The sequence below is a fragment of the Aphelocoma coerulescens genome, chromosome 4 (genome assembly GCF_041296385.1).
Source record: "Aphelocoma coerulescens isolate FSJ_1873_10779 chromosome 4, UR_Acoe_1.0, whole genome shotgun sequence".
Taxonomy (NCBI): Eukaryota; Metazoa; Chordata; class Aves; order Passeriformes; family Corvidae; genus Aphelocoma; species Aphelocoma coerulescens.
In genome coordinates, this window is record NC_091017.1 from 60,749,968 (window position 1) to 60,767,686 (window position 17,719).

The 17,719-nt window shown below is 40.8% G+C and overlaps 1 protein-coding gene across 1 annotated transcript in view; it reads left to right on the plus strand.

Moving 5' to 3' along the window:
• SEL1L3 (SEL1L family member 3) overlaps positions 1-4,954 on the plus strand; it is a 34,076-nt gene extending 29,122 nt beyond the window's left edge. The window contains exons 21-24 of the mRNA XM_069014312.1: positions 343-470; positions 2,168-2,270; positions 2,365-2,437; positions 3,687-4,954. Coding sequence (XP_068870413.1) covers positions 343-470; positions 2,168-2,270; positions 2,365-2,437; positions 3,687-3,853 — 471 coding nt within the window. The 3' untranslated portion in view covers positions 3,854-4,954. The remainder of the gene's footprint in view (positions 1-342; positions 471-2,167; positions 2,271-2,364; positions 2,438-3,686) is intronic.
• Positions 4,955-17,719: the final 12,765 nt, after the last annotated feature.

Here is a 17,719-nt window from a genome sequence, read left to right on the forward strand (position 1 = left end):
ACAGAAATCAATTTCTGCTTTCAGTCTGTATTTCCCTAGGAGATAAAATATTACAGTTTGATACAGTGACTGTGCTTAAAGAGTAACTAAAAATAAGAAAGAAACCATCTGGAAAAAGATATGAGCCAAGAAAACAGTGTCACAACATCTGAATGCTTCTTTTGCATTTTCAGTGTTTACCTGAGTACATGGTTTGGAGAAAGGGCTCTAATTATTCGGTGAATATCACATGATACTAAACAAATTTAGGAAAGACAGTTAGAATTATTCAGATACTTGGTGCTTAAATACAGATACAAAAATTTAATGTTTGAACAGCATGCATGTTTTTTTTACTGTTAGGGTTTCTTTAATCTGGCCCTTGTCATAGAAGAGGGCAACTCCATACCTTCCTACATTCTGGATCACTTAGAAATTGATCAAGCATTGCATTCTAGTAATACATCACTTCTTCAGGAACTGTATTACAGGTGAGTCTTTTTTACCTTTAATCAGCATTTTCTGGTTTTCCACATGAGTAGCATTTCCTCTGGAGGGCAGCAAATCCTGTAATTATTAACTTTGTTCACTTTTATGATTTAAGGCAGATTAAGGTCAACATACTTGAATTCTTAAATTCCCTAAATATATTTCAGTTTATGCCTGTTAAAGAGACCTGATTATATGTGGTTCCCTGAGATAGCAGGGACTAGATTCAATAATCTGGGAGATCTTCTTCAGTTCAAATATATTTAAGTTCCTAAGTTAGGCACTGGCAATTTGTGTGCAGTACAAACCAGTATTTCAGTTATAAATGTAGCATAATATAATACAGAATTTAAAAATATGTAACTGGGATAATAGCAATCCTTCCTCTTGATTCTGCAAATATGTTCCAGCCTGGCACAGAATATTAGACACCTGAGAAGCTTACAGGTCTGCTGCCTGAACAGCCTGTGCCAGCACTATTCATGCACAAACCACCTACTGTGCTCGGGTTCCACTACAGAACATGGGTTTCCTTTACCCAGGTTAAGCAGCAGGTGTTGGAAAGCACAGTGGGAATGCAAAGCCTGCACAATATTTGGTGAACTTGTGGAATTGCCTTTCAGATATTTAAAGAAGGAGGAGATAATGGTTAATACATGAGGCTGTGAATCAAGAGTGAGTGGTTTATCATCTGTTTTGCTACCGAGTGTTGTGTGACCCCAGAAAAGTGGAGATGATACCAGCATTAAAACCTCATATGTCTATTCACCAACAATCTGCTGAAATTGCTCTTCACTGCAGTTAGCCTGAACTTGTACCCTAAATTACTTCCTCTCCACGTGAAACTACTGGTCAGATACATAGGGGTTCTGGACTATCTGGGATTGTAAACTTGAGTTTGAATTCTGCCTTCACTTGGGCTGAATCCAGTCCTGCTTTGCTGTGAGAGTAATTCCAGAGTTGACAGTGCTGAAAGATTTTCCCATCACCATACACTTTTGTCCAAAAGGGCACATACTTTTATGTATTTATATATATGTATATATATACACATGTACACAATCTATGACTTAATAACTAAATTATATGTATAACAAAATTTATATAGAAAATGTACATATTGATACAGATACCCCACCACTCTCTCCTTAGCTTTGTAGAAAATAATCAATTGAAGCTTAAAATAGGTGCCTGTGATTTAGCTGTCTAAACTCCCCTAGTAAGTGAAGTCCTATTTGATGGAACTGAGAAAGCTGCTCGGCTCACCCCACAGGAGGTGGGGTGCTAGTCAGCTAGAACACTCTTCAAGCTTGGACTTCATTCTGTCCTATGCATTGTCTATTAAAGGAGGTTTAGCACCAGCATTCTCTGAGGACAACTAAATTTTGTGCATCTAATTTTAAATCAAGTCCTTCTGCTGTTAACTCACATTAGTTAGAACTTGAACTGTGACCGCTTTGCAAGTAGAGCCTGGATGCTTAGACCCAAAATACACTTCTAGGGTAAGGTATTCTGTACTTAATAAGTTTAAGATGGCATTTTTCTGAATTTTTACTTCACCATCTGTGAGATAGGGATGATGATACTTGTTTGTTTTTCCGGCTTACTGGTTCCACAAACCCACTTGAGATTCCCAGATGATTGATGCCACAAAATTGTGGAGGAGGATTAATTGGTTGTTTTAATGTTCTTGTTGTAGGTGCTGGAATAATAGTAACCAAGAATCAATTAGTCCATGTTCATTAGCATTGCTTTATTTTTACATGAGAGTTCTCTGGAACAATGTTTTACACTCTACTCTGGTATGTAGTGCTCCTTTATTACATGCACAGTTCATTTGGAACATGACCTTGGCTTTGCACTGCTCTAACTATGTTTTTAAAATTCCTGTCACAGATCTACTTCATGGGAACCTTTCTTTTATCTATTCTTGTTGCATTTGCAGTGCAGTCTTTTCAGTCTTTATCTGGTAAGTATGTGTCATAGTAAAACTGAAGAAAGAGGTGTGATCTTTTTATTTCAATAAGACCATCAACAATAAAAGCTGAACTCTAGACGTGATAGAAATACCTCTGAGCAGTAGCTTCTTTGACACACAAGTAACTTTTTTATCATTAAGAAGGAGTAGATGAAGAAAGGCATAACTTTAAACCCATTGGTTTCTGAAAAATTTCCCTTGATAAAGGAGATTCTTAATAAAAATATTAACTGCATGAGATTGTTCCCCATCTCTCAACATGCAGTATTATTACAGGAATTATATGAGTTGTATGAATTATATGCAATCAAAGTGTCTTGCCTGTTTGATATGACTGGATCACTTCAGATGCAAGGTGGGAGAAGAAGTGAGGTTCCAAGAGCTGGTACATTCGAGTAACTTAAGAAGAGTCAGTTCAGATTCTTCACACCAGTAACAGAATTGGCAAATACTTTCAGTCAGGAGTTGCAGACTCCTCCTGTCCTAAAACAGAAAGTTTTGCTCTATGTTGTCTCTTTTGATGGCACAAAGAATATTAATAAATAGAAGATCAAATGCGTGACTTCAGTCTGTTAAAAGTGCCATCATGTTTTCTACCATATTGAAAGAGATATCAAAGACAAAACTACATTGCTGAGGAAAGGGGAGAAAACCCCTACCATCACATGAAAAATAATGAATCATCATTTAAAAAGCATTTCCTGCTTCAATCAAGCATTTCGTTTCAGATCACAAGACTTGATCAGGAAATTGTGAATATTACCAGTTATAAAAAGAATTTCTTCCACTACATACGTTTTTTGATGTTGTGTTTTAACCCCAGTAGGCAACTTAAGTGTATGTCAGAAAACAAGGCTCTGATGTATTTCCATAACAAAACACCAAAAAAATTACTTTCACATTTATTTCCTATAGGTGTAGGTTGTCAAAAACCCAACACCATCAAATCTGAAAATATTATTTGAATTAAGACATGTAACTGTGAATAATATGTTGAATATGGAAATAATTCTGAAATCCTGCTTTGTTTTCTTACTAGCTATTAATTGATATTACTTGGAAATGACACAACATCTGTATAAAGTATGTAGTTATAGATATTCTTCTTCCAGTATTTCCAAACCTTTGAATATTATCTTTATATGTAATTTTACATCCACATAATACTTAAATATTGATTAATAGACTCCCTAGACACAGTGGGGTTTTTAAAATAATTTCTTTTGATGTTTTTCTGAAGCCCATAATTCTGCTGGAAGAAGATCAGAACCATTGTCAGATGCCATCCCTTCTTCCTTAGTGAATGACAACGAGCATGCTACCAGATTACAGCAAGATGAACCTACTCTTTCAAATGATTTATCACAGCAGGAGTCAAACCCTCAGAATCCTCTTGTTACAAGCTGAAGTGTAGTTTTCTTGACAGCCATTGGGAAGGTGGGATATGAACAACTGTGAATCTAAGAACTGGCAACCAACCCTGTACATGACATTAATAATGCAGGCTAACAGCTGAAGTTGTAGGGAAGTTCACTGATCTGACTTCTCCACTACAGAGGGAAACTGTCCCTATAATTTATTTAACTCCAAACAGATGATGCAGATTCTCTCACTGTACCCAACATGTGATCATACTGTATGTCATGGAAGGACCTGGAAGGAAACCTGCAAAGTCTTTGCCTAATTGAAAAATAAGCAAACATCCTACAGGTTTTAATGAAGTTCTGTTTACATGTCTAATCTCTTATTAAATTGCTTTTACTGCATTTTAGCTTATTTATTGGTGAAATTCCAAGTTTGAATCATGTAAGTTACATAAAAGCAAAACCCAGTCACCAACAGTTCCATGGAAACCAGTCAGGACTTCAGTACATGCAATGGTAACAATGAGTTTTTTGGCATTTTATATTCCATGCTAATTTTTTAATGTGAAAAGCATTTTGTTTTGAAAGAAAACACACCAGGAATATTTGCAATATGATCATTACATATTAGTGCTGCTGGCTAAGTTTTAGTCAAAGTTGTACAAGCATCCACAGTTCCCTGGTGGACACAACAAAATGTTTCCCTTCCTGCCAAGAGCCACTGATTAGAGAAAGGAGCTCCCCTAATGAGTAAATAAAAGAATATTTAAGTGTGATCAGGGGCCACAAAGTGAACAGAAATTTGGTTTTGGATTCTTCCATAGATAACACTGGCAAGGATTTATTTCATATTCTACAGTAACGCTAAAAGACACCTAGTTCAGTGACAGTTTATTTGATAAATGTTGGATGGGAAATATGGATAACGTGTATAGAGTGCAAATGCCTTTTATCTGATTTAAAGCTGTCTGTAAAGTGGCTGTAGGGAAGGTCTAAACTTTACAACAGGTGTGCAGGCACCTCTGCAAAATGATGTAGATCACAGACTATAAATTGCATCAATCTATGCATTACCGAGGGTTAAATCCACTCGCCTTGCACTACATTATTTACTCTTATAAATAAAAATATTTTTCTAATTCAAGCTGTATGTGGAGGAATTTCTTTTAAGGCACCTCTTAGATGAAATAGTATCTTGCTGTTGCAATCTCTCTAGATTATTATTTACATGACTGTTTTCTTAGCTTCAAATGAGACAATCAGCTTTTACTTTCATTGAGGAATACAGTCTTCTCACAGAGCAAACCTGTAACAGTTTTGTTTTTCAAGCAAGACATAGGAGGTTTCAGTAAGAAAGGAATCATTTAAAAGGAAAAAAAGCTCTGACCTTCAAGAGAGATTTTTATATTTCTATATAAATGTCTATACACGTTTCACTTGCAGAAACCTGAAAACTCAAAAGTGTTGAGAGAAGAGTTGATGCTTTGAGGCAGTGGTTCCATTGACAAGTCATGAAATAAAAATGAAGATGTTGAAGCTCCTCCCCCTCCCACTGAAAAAGTAAATTATGTGCCACATTAATGAGTTTTTTATTTATTTGATCAAGAACTGTGCAAGGAGTACTTTTTGTTCTCAGTACAGTTGTAGATACATATTTTGTTCTATGTGTAGGTCGGTATTTTATGTGTTACAAGGGAGCCTGACTTTTACATACTGAACTGTTGTACTCACTGGGGTTAGATTATGAGTTTTTGAGATCCATTGCAAATGGTCCCCATTATTTTTGAGTCTATTTTTAGTTGCAAAAATGTATGCAGCTAAATTTAATTATATCAAATTCCTTAACGCAAAGATATGGCTATTTCAAGAGCCCTCTCAACTGTATTTTTATCACCTAATAAAAGAAAACTGTGCATCTGTATTAAAACTGGAGCAGGTTTAGATGGTAAACACAGAAGCATTGCAGAAAGTCAAGTGTAGCCCTTGAAGACAAGTAGACATGTCCCAACATAGGCATGGTGTTAGGTTAGGTACCAACTGACATGGACAGTTAGATATTCACAAAAAACTATGTGGACATGCTTAAGACAAATCTTGCTTATAATTAGCCACATGTGAAAGGTGTATTTTGCTACAAATGTCACAATTAGCAAAACTGAAGCCCCTGGTGAAATATTAATCCCATGAGAGTTTGTCAGTGGTGGTGTGATTGCAACCCATGTGTTGCAATCCAGGAGTTCTCAGAGCAGCAGTGGTTTAGATTGCGTACATACAGGTCAGAGTTAAGCGTTAGCACTCAGGCTCACTCTGTTTTCCTCTCTAAAGCCCATGTTCTGAACTTTGTTTATTGTTAGCTATTACATCAGAAGTTGTACCAAAGTATGTTAAGATAAGCAACTCTTCACAACATACTGGCAATCCTGAAGGCTAAAATAATAACAGTTACATTATTATCCTTCACTTCTCATAAGATCCAGGGGGCTATTACTTGACAACCTAGAAAAATCAACCAATTCCCAGAGAGAAAGAATGGTTATTTAAGCAAAGCAGCTACATAGTTCTACTACACCCACAAGGAAAGCAGGGAGAAAAGGGGAAAAGAGTTGCTGTATCAAAAATTATTTTTCTTAAATTGAAACATGATCACTGAAGTTTATTGTTTCTGCAGCCCATGCTGAGTGTTCAGGGTGGGAATAAGGAAATAATAGATCACAGTTGTAGAGCTAAAATGCCCTATATACTTTGTTTACATGTATTTGATAGAAGTCCAGCCATCTGAACAACACAGGTCGCGCATGAGGCAGTGTGTAAGTGATGACCACTTTTTGATCTCCATTGGTTCAGCTCAGAATCATCTCTAGTACAGACAACAAGGAATTTTGGAGGGGTTATTTAAAAAGTAGGTGCCAAATTATCATCTGAAATGAATGCAGTTTACACCAACTAAATGAATTTGTGTTACAGACAGTGACAAGGGAGAGAAGTTGCTACATGCAATGTATCAAAGTGCCATGGGAAGAAGGGAGAATCAGGTGAAGATAAGCTAAAAATAAGTCAATGTTGAGCAGTTCTGAGTACTTAACTACAGGTTTATGAAGGAAACAATTCAAACCAGTTATGAGAGAATTTGCAGCTATGCTGAAAAGTTTGTTCAGCTCTGAATTGCAGAGTGTGGTAGTAGCAGGACAGCACTGAACGTGGGGGGCATCCATATGTGGGCAACTGACCACTGACTGCATGGTGTTGCTTCCCAGACCATAGAGTGAAGAGCTTTGCATCCCAATAAATAGGCATGAGGAGAGACTTAAAGTTCCATATTAAGACCTTGCAATAGAAATCTTATTTTGTGATAGAGGGGACAATACTTGCAAATTAGTCCTGGTATGCTGATTACATATTATAAACATACCCCTTGCTGGTATTTTTGTGTTCCCGTTTGAGCTACTGGAAAAGCATAGATGATCTTTAAAAACCATATGTGAAACATGGATTATCTGTGAGGAGAATTGATTTATACCAGATTTCTTGTCTGTGTAAGCTGCCCCCATTGACTAATGGACTATTTAACACTGGCTGTTGATCCTTATCCTGGATGAAAGGTAGCACAAAGGTATGAAACAAGTTGAATAAGTTTTGGCAGAGGAATTTCATCCCTATACCCTCTCCTTCCTGCCATAAATGTGTGAACTGCATTAAAAGACTGGGATGTAGGAAGAAAACAAAAGGCTGGATTCTTTAAGAAAAAGCCCAAGGGTAAGAAAACTAGAGAATGTCAAAGGGAATCTGAGCATGGAGCAATTTCCTATGCTGTCTTCTAAGATGTAGGTGACAGGGACAATCCCTGAATAATCAACAGAAAATTGTAAATTAAAAAAACCCAGCATCTGGAATATAGGTGTGTTGGAAATGCAGCACAGCCTCGATATTTATCTAAATACCTAATTCCTATGCCAGGAGACTAAATTATATTTGCAGTAAGGAAAGTAACAATGAGTCTATGCCAAAGTAGAAGGTGTCTGTGTAAAAGCAGCCACATACAGATCACTGAGCATCAAAATCAGACCAGATCAGGAGAAATGAGTAACCAAAATGGAAAGGAAAAGATCACTTGCATTATTGCAGTATATGCTTATGTACCAGTTAAAGTAAACGAGAAAAAACCCCAAGAAACACAACTGGGCAGAAACTGAATCACCTGCAGCAGATCAGATATTCTGAAGCACCAATGTTCCAAACTGAAATTGCACCAACAATGCTGAGTGCCTGTTGACTTCAGGGACTTGGGTTGTTTGACAAGTGCTATCAGATACCCATCCACCTTTGGGCATATTAATAACCCCTTAGAAGAAAACTGGCTGCAACAGGTTTGTTTATAACTGTGTTCAGTGATCTTTCTGCTAACGTATTTGTTGACCTTGCTTCCCTTCCCAGTCTGCATTTTCTGATTTCTGTTGTTTCTTTTGTTTGTCTGCACTGACCTCTTCTTAATCACTCATGACCTGTCTAGATAGCTTCTAATGCTCAGCATTGCTATTTGCTCTTATCGGTTCTGCCAGGTGAACAGGAAAAAGCACAAGTCCATTAGCAAACCTAGCACCCTTTTTTGACAGTCTGCCAAGGCAGGAACTGAGATACCTGCTTGGCATTATCTATCTGTTCATTACAGCATGGCCTGAGTAATGGATTTACACAGCAAGTAATTCTGCAAGTTATAAGCAAATCTCCCTAGATAGATTTGTATTAATAAACTAACCAAGGTCAAGCTCTGCTGCCTTTGTGATGAGTTAAACCCTTCCTGTGAACCCATTTACCTCATCTGCTGCTTCTTGGGACCAGTCTTGGTCCATAAAGTCCCCAAATGGTGCCCAGCCATTGTCTAAGGAGGATTCTTCTCAAATGGGCTTGAGCTAGGTCAAGCAGCACACCTCCAAATAGCTGAGATAATCATGACCCAGTGCCTAAGCATATCCTCCAGACCTCGTTCAGTTTAGTTGGCAGACAAACCAAGACTGTTTGCCTCTCTTACAGGCCATGAGGCTCCATTCCACCCCCAAGCAACAGCTGAGATTAGTCCTTCCAATTTCACCAGCCTGTTTATCAGTGTGAGCCTTCCAGCAGGCCCACTGTGTTCAGAGCGGTTTTGAAGGCTTGCTTTCTTCAGAGAGGTGTGCTTGGCATGTGTTTGTAGAACACAGCCTTTCCAAAACACACCAGTACTGACTAACTGGAATGAGAAAGCCTCCATGTTTTATCTTGTTTCATGAAGACCAAATTGTAGTTTTACCCTTCTGCTCTGTAGTTTGTAGTGGCAATAACACTGTCCCCACCTCCTTGTCCCATATCAACTCTGTCTTCTACCCAGGTGGCAAGGTTTAAAGGCTCCTCTCTCTCATGAGTGCTGCATTGCTCTTCCAAGCCAGGTCCAGTTGCACATGGACAGCCTTTCCAATAAAATTTTTGAGTTAAACACAGTATGCTAGTCCCAGAAAACGAGTTAACCTTTGCAGTTCAGTTGGTTATAGTAACAGTAGGGGAAACCCAGATACACCTCTAATGCAGAAAACTCTAGGCTAGTTCATTAAACAAATGTTAGAAGTTGTACAGAATCAGGCAGCCTGATCAGGAGAAGGAAGTGGGTGAGGCCTTCTACTGGCAGCTCTAAGTAGGCTCAAAATCACAAGCACTGGTTCTTGTGAGTGAGTTTAACTACACTGACATCAGCTGGAGGAGCAACAGCAAAGCACAGTCTGCCCAGGAGGTTCCTGGAAAGCACTGATGACAACCTCCTGACACAGGTAGTGGAGCATCCTGCAAGGAATAGTGTGCTTCTCAACCTCATGCTAACAAACAGGGAAGGCCTCCAACGCTGGAGATGTGAAGGCTGGGGGCAGCTTTGGCTGCAATGGCCATGAGATTAGGAGTTCGGTATCGGGCAAGGAGGAAATGGGGCAGGAAGCAAGATTGCAACCACAGACATCGTGAGAGCTACCTTCAACCTCTTCAAGGATCTTCCAAGAAGAAACCCATGGAAACAGGCACTAGAGGGAAAAGGGGTTCAAGAGAGCTGGGTGATATTCAAGGATCACTTCCTCCAGACTCAAGAACAGTGCATCCCAACGAGCAAGAAGTCAGGTAAAGGTGTGAAGAGACCTGTGTGGATGTTTAAAGAACTCCTGTCATTACTCACGTGTAAGCAGGAAACACACTCGAGATGGAAGCAGGGTTGAACCACTCTGAATGAATACAGGGATATTTTCAGAGTAAATAGGACTGAGACCAGGAAGGCCAAGGCCCATCTGATATTAAATCTGGCCAAGGATGTCAAGGAAAATAAAAGCTTCTTCAAATACATCAATAACAAAAGAAAAGCAAAGGATGATGTGGGCCTGTCACTAAATAGAGGGAGACTTTAGTAACAAAGGATGCAGAGAAGGCAGAGTTGCCTAACACCTTCTTTGCATCAGCCTTCACTGACAGCCTTCAGGAATCTCTGACCCATGAGACCAGAGTAAGGGAATGATGGAAAGAAGATTTTCCTTGGTCAAGGAAAAATGAGTTAGAGAACACCCAGGTAAACCTGACATCAACAAGTCCATGGGCCCTGACAGAACACATCAATGAGTGCTGAGAGAGCTGCCAGACACCATAGCAAGGCTGCTTACAGTCATGTTTGAAAGGTCATAGAGATCAGGAGAGGTGTCTGAGGACTGCAAGAAAGCAAATATCACCCCAATCTTCAAAAAGGACAAGGAGGAGGACCCAGGGAACTACCAGCCAGTCAACCTCACCTCAGTCCCTGGAGAAATGATTGGAGCACCTCATTCTGGAGGCCATCCCTATCCACATGGATGACACGAAAGTGATCAGGAATAGTCAGCATAGACTCGCTTAAGATAAATCATGCTTGGCCAACCTGCTTGCCTTCCATGATGAAACAACTACCTGGATGGATGAAGGGAAAGAAGAGGATGTTTTCTACCTCAACTTCAGCAAGGCTTTCAACACCATCTCTTGCCTTGACAAGCTGGAGAGATGGGGAGAGAAGAACCATCTAAAATTTAACAAAGGAAAATACAGGGTCCTGCACCTGGGGAAGAATAACCCCATGCACCAGCACAGACTGGGGGCTGACGTACAGGAGAGCAGCTCTATAGAGAAAGACCTGGGGATCCTGGTGGACAACAAGCTGTCCATGAACCAGCAGTGCCGTTGTGGCCAAGAGGGCCAGTGGTACCTGGGGTGCATTAAACATTGCCAACAGATTGAAGGAGGTGATCCTGCCCCTCTACTCAACCCTAGTGAGGTGCACCTGGAGTGCTGTGTCCAGTTCTGGGCTCCTCAGTAGGAGAGAGGCATGGAGCTCCTGGAACAGGTCCAGAGGAAGGCTGTGAGGATGATTAAGGGACTGCAGCATCTCTGTTACAAGGATAGGCTGAGGGAGCTAGGTCGGTTCAGCCTCAAAAAGACACAGCTGAGAAGGGACCTCCTCAATGTCTATCAGTATCCAAAGGGAGGGTGTCAAGAGGATGGAGCCAGGCTCTGCTCAGTGCTGCCAAACAATAGCACAAGAGACAATGGGCAGAAACTGATACCCAGGTAGTTCCACCTGAATGTGAGGAAGAACTACTTCACTCTGTGAATGACAGAGTACTGGAACAGGTTGCCCAGAGAGGTCTTGGAATTTCTGTCAATGGAGATATTCAAGAACTGTCTGAATGCAATCCCACACCAGGTACTCTAGGATGACCCTGCCTGAGCAGGGAGGTTGGACCACATAACAAACCAAATTTAGTCTCTTCCAACTTTACCCATTCTTGTGATTAGAAATTTTTCCTCTACATCTTTTTAAGCCTTTACTAATCAGCTGTGTCTGACCCCAATCAGTAAAGTTTTTTATAAAATCACCAGCAGCCTTCAGAAACACTAATAGGCCAGTATTTAAGAGTTATTTTACTGACCTGAAAAGCTGCCATAAAGTAGAGACACGAATCCAAATATTTCAAAGCCTAGAGTAATTGCCACATTCTTCAGATACCCAATTCAAATTAAGAGGATTAAAAGTGATTAAATAGTAAACCTACACTGATTAAAAGCATGTCCTTACAGAGGCCGAAATCCACCAGAGGAGTGACAGCCATGCAGCGATAACCATGGTGAGTGCAGGTGTGAGCTCTTTGTGCCAGGGGTCAAAGGCTGTCAGGCAGCAGTGTTGCTGCCCAGCCTGTTTTTTGGGCTCTCCTAGGGCAAATTCATCTATCCTGCATGGCACTACATTAGTGTGCTCTGCAAACATACCCTCTATGTCTTTGAAATGTTAAAAGGAGTTAAAAAGCTTCATTTTCATTTCTTGAATATCCAGTGCCAATGCATAGGATATCCTTGGCACTTGGATACTATTAGCCCCACAGAGGAATAGTTTAGGACAGAGTTGGTTACACTCCGTTGTTGATATGACAGATAGAAACCACCTTGTTCAGCATTTGAAATAAGAAAATACCCTATGCACCTTTCCAAGAAAGCTTTGGTACCCCATGTGATAATTCAGTTAGGAAGAAAGAGACAGAAAACAAGAAAGCACCAGATTAGCCTGCAAACCCCTGCCTATTTAACTTGTGCCCTAATGCCATTATGCCAGGAATATTTAGATTCTTCTCTGATGGCATTAGATGCATGTTAAGGGTATGTGCATAAAAAAAAAAAATAATCCCTCCTTCAAATAATTTTGATGGCCATAACTCTGCCTATAAAAACAGTACCATTTAAATTCCCCAGGAACCCACTTATGCCGCCACCACCACTTGCAGATGAAAGCAGAAATTTAGATATCTACCCTGTGCTTTGTGTACCTGCCTCATAAAATTCCAGAACTATTTGAAGGGGTGATGATGGGTTTAATGGAGGCCCCTTCTGCAAATGTATAAGATACCTGCAATTGATTCTTTCACTTAACCCAATGAAAGTGTTTGCTTTCAAACATTTAAATGCTTACACTAGTGTTAACAGACACATGCCTAGGACAAAGAAGTTCAAGATGCAGTTTTTGAAGATACACAATATTAATGCTCCTTTACTAAAGAATAATTGATCTAAAATATTTTAGATATTTATCTTACCCTTGATCTCCTTGACACATGATATGGGTTAACCCCAGGAGGTGACTAAGCCCCACACAGCCACTCGTTCACACACACTCCTCCGGGATGAGAGGAGAAAATTGAAAGAATAAAAGTGAAGAAACTTGTGTGTTGAGATAAAGACAGTTTAACAGGTAAAGCAAAAGTCATGCATACAGGCAAAGCAAAACAAAGAATTCTTTCATGCTTCCCATGGGCAAGGAGATGGTCAGACATCCCCAGGACAGCAGGGCTCCATCACACATAACAGTGACTTGGCAAGACAAACATCATCCCTCCAAATGTCTCCCTTTCCTTCTTCCCCCAGCTGTATGTGCTCAGTATGATGGAATCTCCCTTGGGTCAGTTGGGGTCAGCTGTCCGACTTCTCAACTCATTGTGCACCCCCAGCTTCCTCACTGGTGGGACGTGGTAAGGAGCAGAAAAGGCTTTTACGCTGTGTAGGCACTGCAATTTCCTTATTATCACCACTGTTTTCTGCAAAAATCCAAAACATGACCCCATACCAGCTACTGTAAAGAAAATTAACTCAGCCAAAACCAGCACAACAAACAAACCCAGAATTTTGTGTTGTAAATTGAGGCTAGCTGTAAAAGAAAGCCATTTTTGTTTGACTGTAAGTTGAAGCAATGGAAAAATAAAAGGAACAAGGACACACAGAAAACACCAAACCCTACAGTCAGTGGAGTCCTGAGAGTATTCCAAAGCCTTTTAAAGTCTCCATCACTCTCTATACAGAAAGAAAAGAGCAGTTCTCTGGGTCTTGATTCCATTTCTCTGATAATTACAGTGACTTTGGTTATAACAGCACAGAAGAGCTTAGAATATTCCCCTGGAAGCTTATGTGTAGCATGAGTCAAGACAGAGTACTTCAAGAATGATTCATCCTTGCAAGGACTATCCCAGATGCTATTAGAAAGTTGACCTCTACTCTTTAGTGAGGAGATAACTGTTCCCTTTCAGCCTCTGGGTGAAGTCCAGACTGCAAGTTCTTGAACGCAGCTTGAGTTCATAAGCTGTGTTAGATTGCTGATGTTGGGTGGCAATGCCACAGGAAGCATCTCAGACTTTGAACATCCATAACTGGTCCAGGACATGGCTGGACTGTGGTCTGCTGCTTGTACCCTGTAAATTTTCCATACTTTTGCCAAAGCTTCTGTGCCACCAGCCCCAGAATACATCTCAGCCACTGAAGGGTAGTCCACACCAGCATACATTAATTGGCACAGGTGGTGTAAACTCATGAGATGCATAACCTACAAGACAATTTATTTTACCTCCCTTAGAATCAGAACATAGAATCACTCTCTCAGTGTCCTCCTTCAAGACCTCTGTTTTTTGGAAGCACACACAACTGTGTATCCTCAAGGTTTGTGTCCCACCGATAAAAAAAGTGAAGAATTAGATTGTGCCCTGGAACATTTGACTTCAGAGGAAATATCATACACAACCAGCAGGACATTTTCTGATAGAAATGAGATATTTTTGCAGAAAGACTGGATGTTTTTCTCTCCTACAGACATAATAAAGAATCAGCTGGTATTTTCCCATCATGCCCACCACAGAGCAAGTTTTGACTGCATTCAAAACCTCCATGAAAGTTAGCTCATGACTCAGGGAGAGAAAGAAAAGAATAACACTACTGCAATAAAAAACAACAAAAATATCCTCAATGAGTACATCCTTCAGAACATTGTTGACATGCCCCAGGAAAAAAAAATTCCTTCCCCCACATCTCCTCTGGTTCAAGAAAATACTCTGAATAGAAACCTTGTTCCTTCCCACTATAATACTGTGGATTCAGACCAAGTAACATATACCAAATTATAATAAATTTGAACACTTACCTCCTCAGTAAACAGCCACAGTCTCAGACTATGTGTCTCCAGGAGCAGCCCTGCCTACCATGAGCAAAACTCCAAGCACACAAATACAGAGCTGCTTCTGGCTCATACTAGCAAAGGCTGTTTTTCTTCAGTCACTTTTCAGCTGTTTTCAATAACTTTATTTTGCTTTTAAGCCTCCCCAGCTGTGCCCCAGGAACCTTGATTTAGTTATTTCAGGTACTTTATTTCTCTAGGACAATTATTCTCATGCTTTTTGAGATGAAAAGCTGCTTGAAACTTTTAGCAGAAAGAAAAGTTTTCCAGCTTGTTTTGAATGGCATTTGCTTGTAATCCAATAGATATAAAGTAACATTTTGAGGACTACTTCATTATTTTTCATTTCTACTTAATTTTCTTTTTTCCACATATGGAAATACATGTGATTATTTAAAAATAAACAACATTTTGACTGCTTGTGATATCTTACCCAGCACCAGTTATCCTACTAGTCATTTGCAGGCCTAAGACTAAGAACTGCCTGTCATACAACATGCACATTCAGACAGAGGTAGGCTTTGAAAATTGTGCCCTACAGAGACTGAAGTCAATGCCTCTGCCTGAGGTGCACAAGGCACCTGGCCCAGATGAAGCAATTTTTAATTCCTCTGGGATTTGAAACTAGAATTGCCAGGACATGTCAATAGATGGTACTGAAATGGCCCTTTCTACTGGTTAGATGGGATGGGAAATCCATCCTCAGCTCTGTGATAGTCTCCATTAAGCAGAGTTTGCTTTGTTGAAGATGCTCTATGTACGCTACAGGAATTCTGCCATCCTGTCCCCCTTGTTAATTTTAAAAGGCTCCTAAGCCTTTTAAATGCTAAATTTGATGTGAAAGCAGTAAGTGTTCACTGTATACTGAGGAACAGAGCATTTTGTAAAAAACTCATCTATCTGACATTTTGGCTTAAATCTATGACTGAACTGATCTCCTTCTACATTCTGCCCTGTGCCTGAGCCAGCCCCAATCCCTGGTGTCCAACCCCCCAAGAACCAGGGTGTCCTCAAGACCCTACAGCTCCACCACATTGATGGGGTGAGTATGGGGACTATCCCAGAGGAACAGACCTGGCCACTGTATCCTACCACATCTCCCAAATCTTCACTGCCCTACAAATGCACTAACACACCCAGGGGTTATGTTTTGCCTTTGTGGATGATCTGGCTGAGCGGTCCTTCCACCTTGAGTTTTTGACCCCCAAAACACCTTCTGTGATGATGTCTATAGTGTCTCTGTGGAAACATTTTCATTGACCGAACATCTCATTAATTATTCTTGCTCAAAAATTACCCAGTGGGGTGTCCTAAAACTGGGTTTTAATTAGAAGTGACAAAGGCTGAGTAAGTGTAGCTTCAAACATTCCTGCCAGTACAGTGTGACAAGCCTTCCCTGGCAAGGTACTGCTGCACATGGCGAAGAAAGCCCAAAAGCTTTACACTAAGCTATGGCTCAATGTAATTTATTCAAATCACCTGTTACACATGGTCAAGACATCTTAACAGCTTTAGCAGTTGCCTCTCAGGTATTATACCTCTGACTCACAGCCAAGAGGGGTAACTTAATATGACTTGGTAAGAAGTAATTTTACTAATAGAGGAAGGCTATTTGTGGTGTTCTCAGGCAATATTCGTATCCATCACAGGGTAGCTCATTGCAGCAGTAGAAGACCACTTAATCAGAATCTCCAAATTCACCAAGAACCAGACCTCTCACTCTCTGGAGGGACTAATGATGACCTTGAATGACCCACACAATTATCTCCCAGACTCTTTTTCAGTTACCAGTTTCAGCAGTGTTGTTTTCCTAGATGTAATATCTCAGCTTTATAGCCACTAGTGTCTGGTTGCTTTCCCACATGGGTCATTCTTCCAGCTGCAGACGTCTGTCCTAAGTGTACCCACCTGAAGTGCCTGCACACATCAGCACCCCTCCATGTGTGTGCATACCCGAGGTGAGGTGGCCTGGCTGTGTCCTGCAGAGGGAGGGAGGTCTCCTCCATCCTTCCCCAGGCAGTGTCCAAGATGGAGCCCTGGGATGGGGTGCCCCTGAACACTGAGCTGCTTTCTAACAGCAACCCCAGTGAATGCTTTGAGCCCATCCTGTTGAGGGCTTTGTTGTGAATGCATGGCTGGTGGTCACCTGACTAAGAGGGGTGGACTGGAGCTGCTGTATCACATCCATAACCATGAGGTTCCTAGAGAAGTACTGCCAGCTCCATGCCAGCTTAGGATGTCTTGCTCAGCTCACCAGGCATTTTGTTTATTCCAAAGGAAGTAAAATTTATTCCTTTCCCTGTGTTTCAAGGTAGTGTTGAAATTGGTGCTGAGGAATGCAAAGTGCTCTCTGCCTGCTGCTGTGAACATGCAGATATTTAACCACCAGGTCCAGCCAGCCACACAGCCCCAGTATCAATTCCTCCTCATCCCACTCCTGGAAGTCCTGGCCTGCTTTGGATCTCTGTTCCTCCAGCCCCATTCCTGCTCTGTCTGTGATTCCTCAATCTCCAGCAACCCAAGCTTACAATGTGACAGAGGGAGGGGACAAAACAAAAGGTGATTCCTTGCCCCTCCTTTTCCCAAGCTGGGTGAACATCAGCTTGGGGATTCCTTGGTTTAGCAGCATTGCCACATTTGAGGGGAAGGAAGAGGAGCTGTCACAGGCACAAAGGACTGGAGGCAGAGATGGGGGTCCCACCTGAGACACAATGAGCTGCTTGGGATTTCTTCTTTCTCCTTTCCATAGATAGAAGTGTCAGCTCTGAGGGCAGTGAGGACATGCCCAGCCTGGCCAAAGGCAGCAACCAGGCTAAGTAGATTTCCCCAGGATATACTGTGACAGATTTCTGCTTCTAGCATACAAACCGGTGACTTGAGCCATTGTGCTGTGAT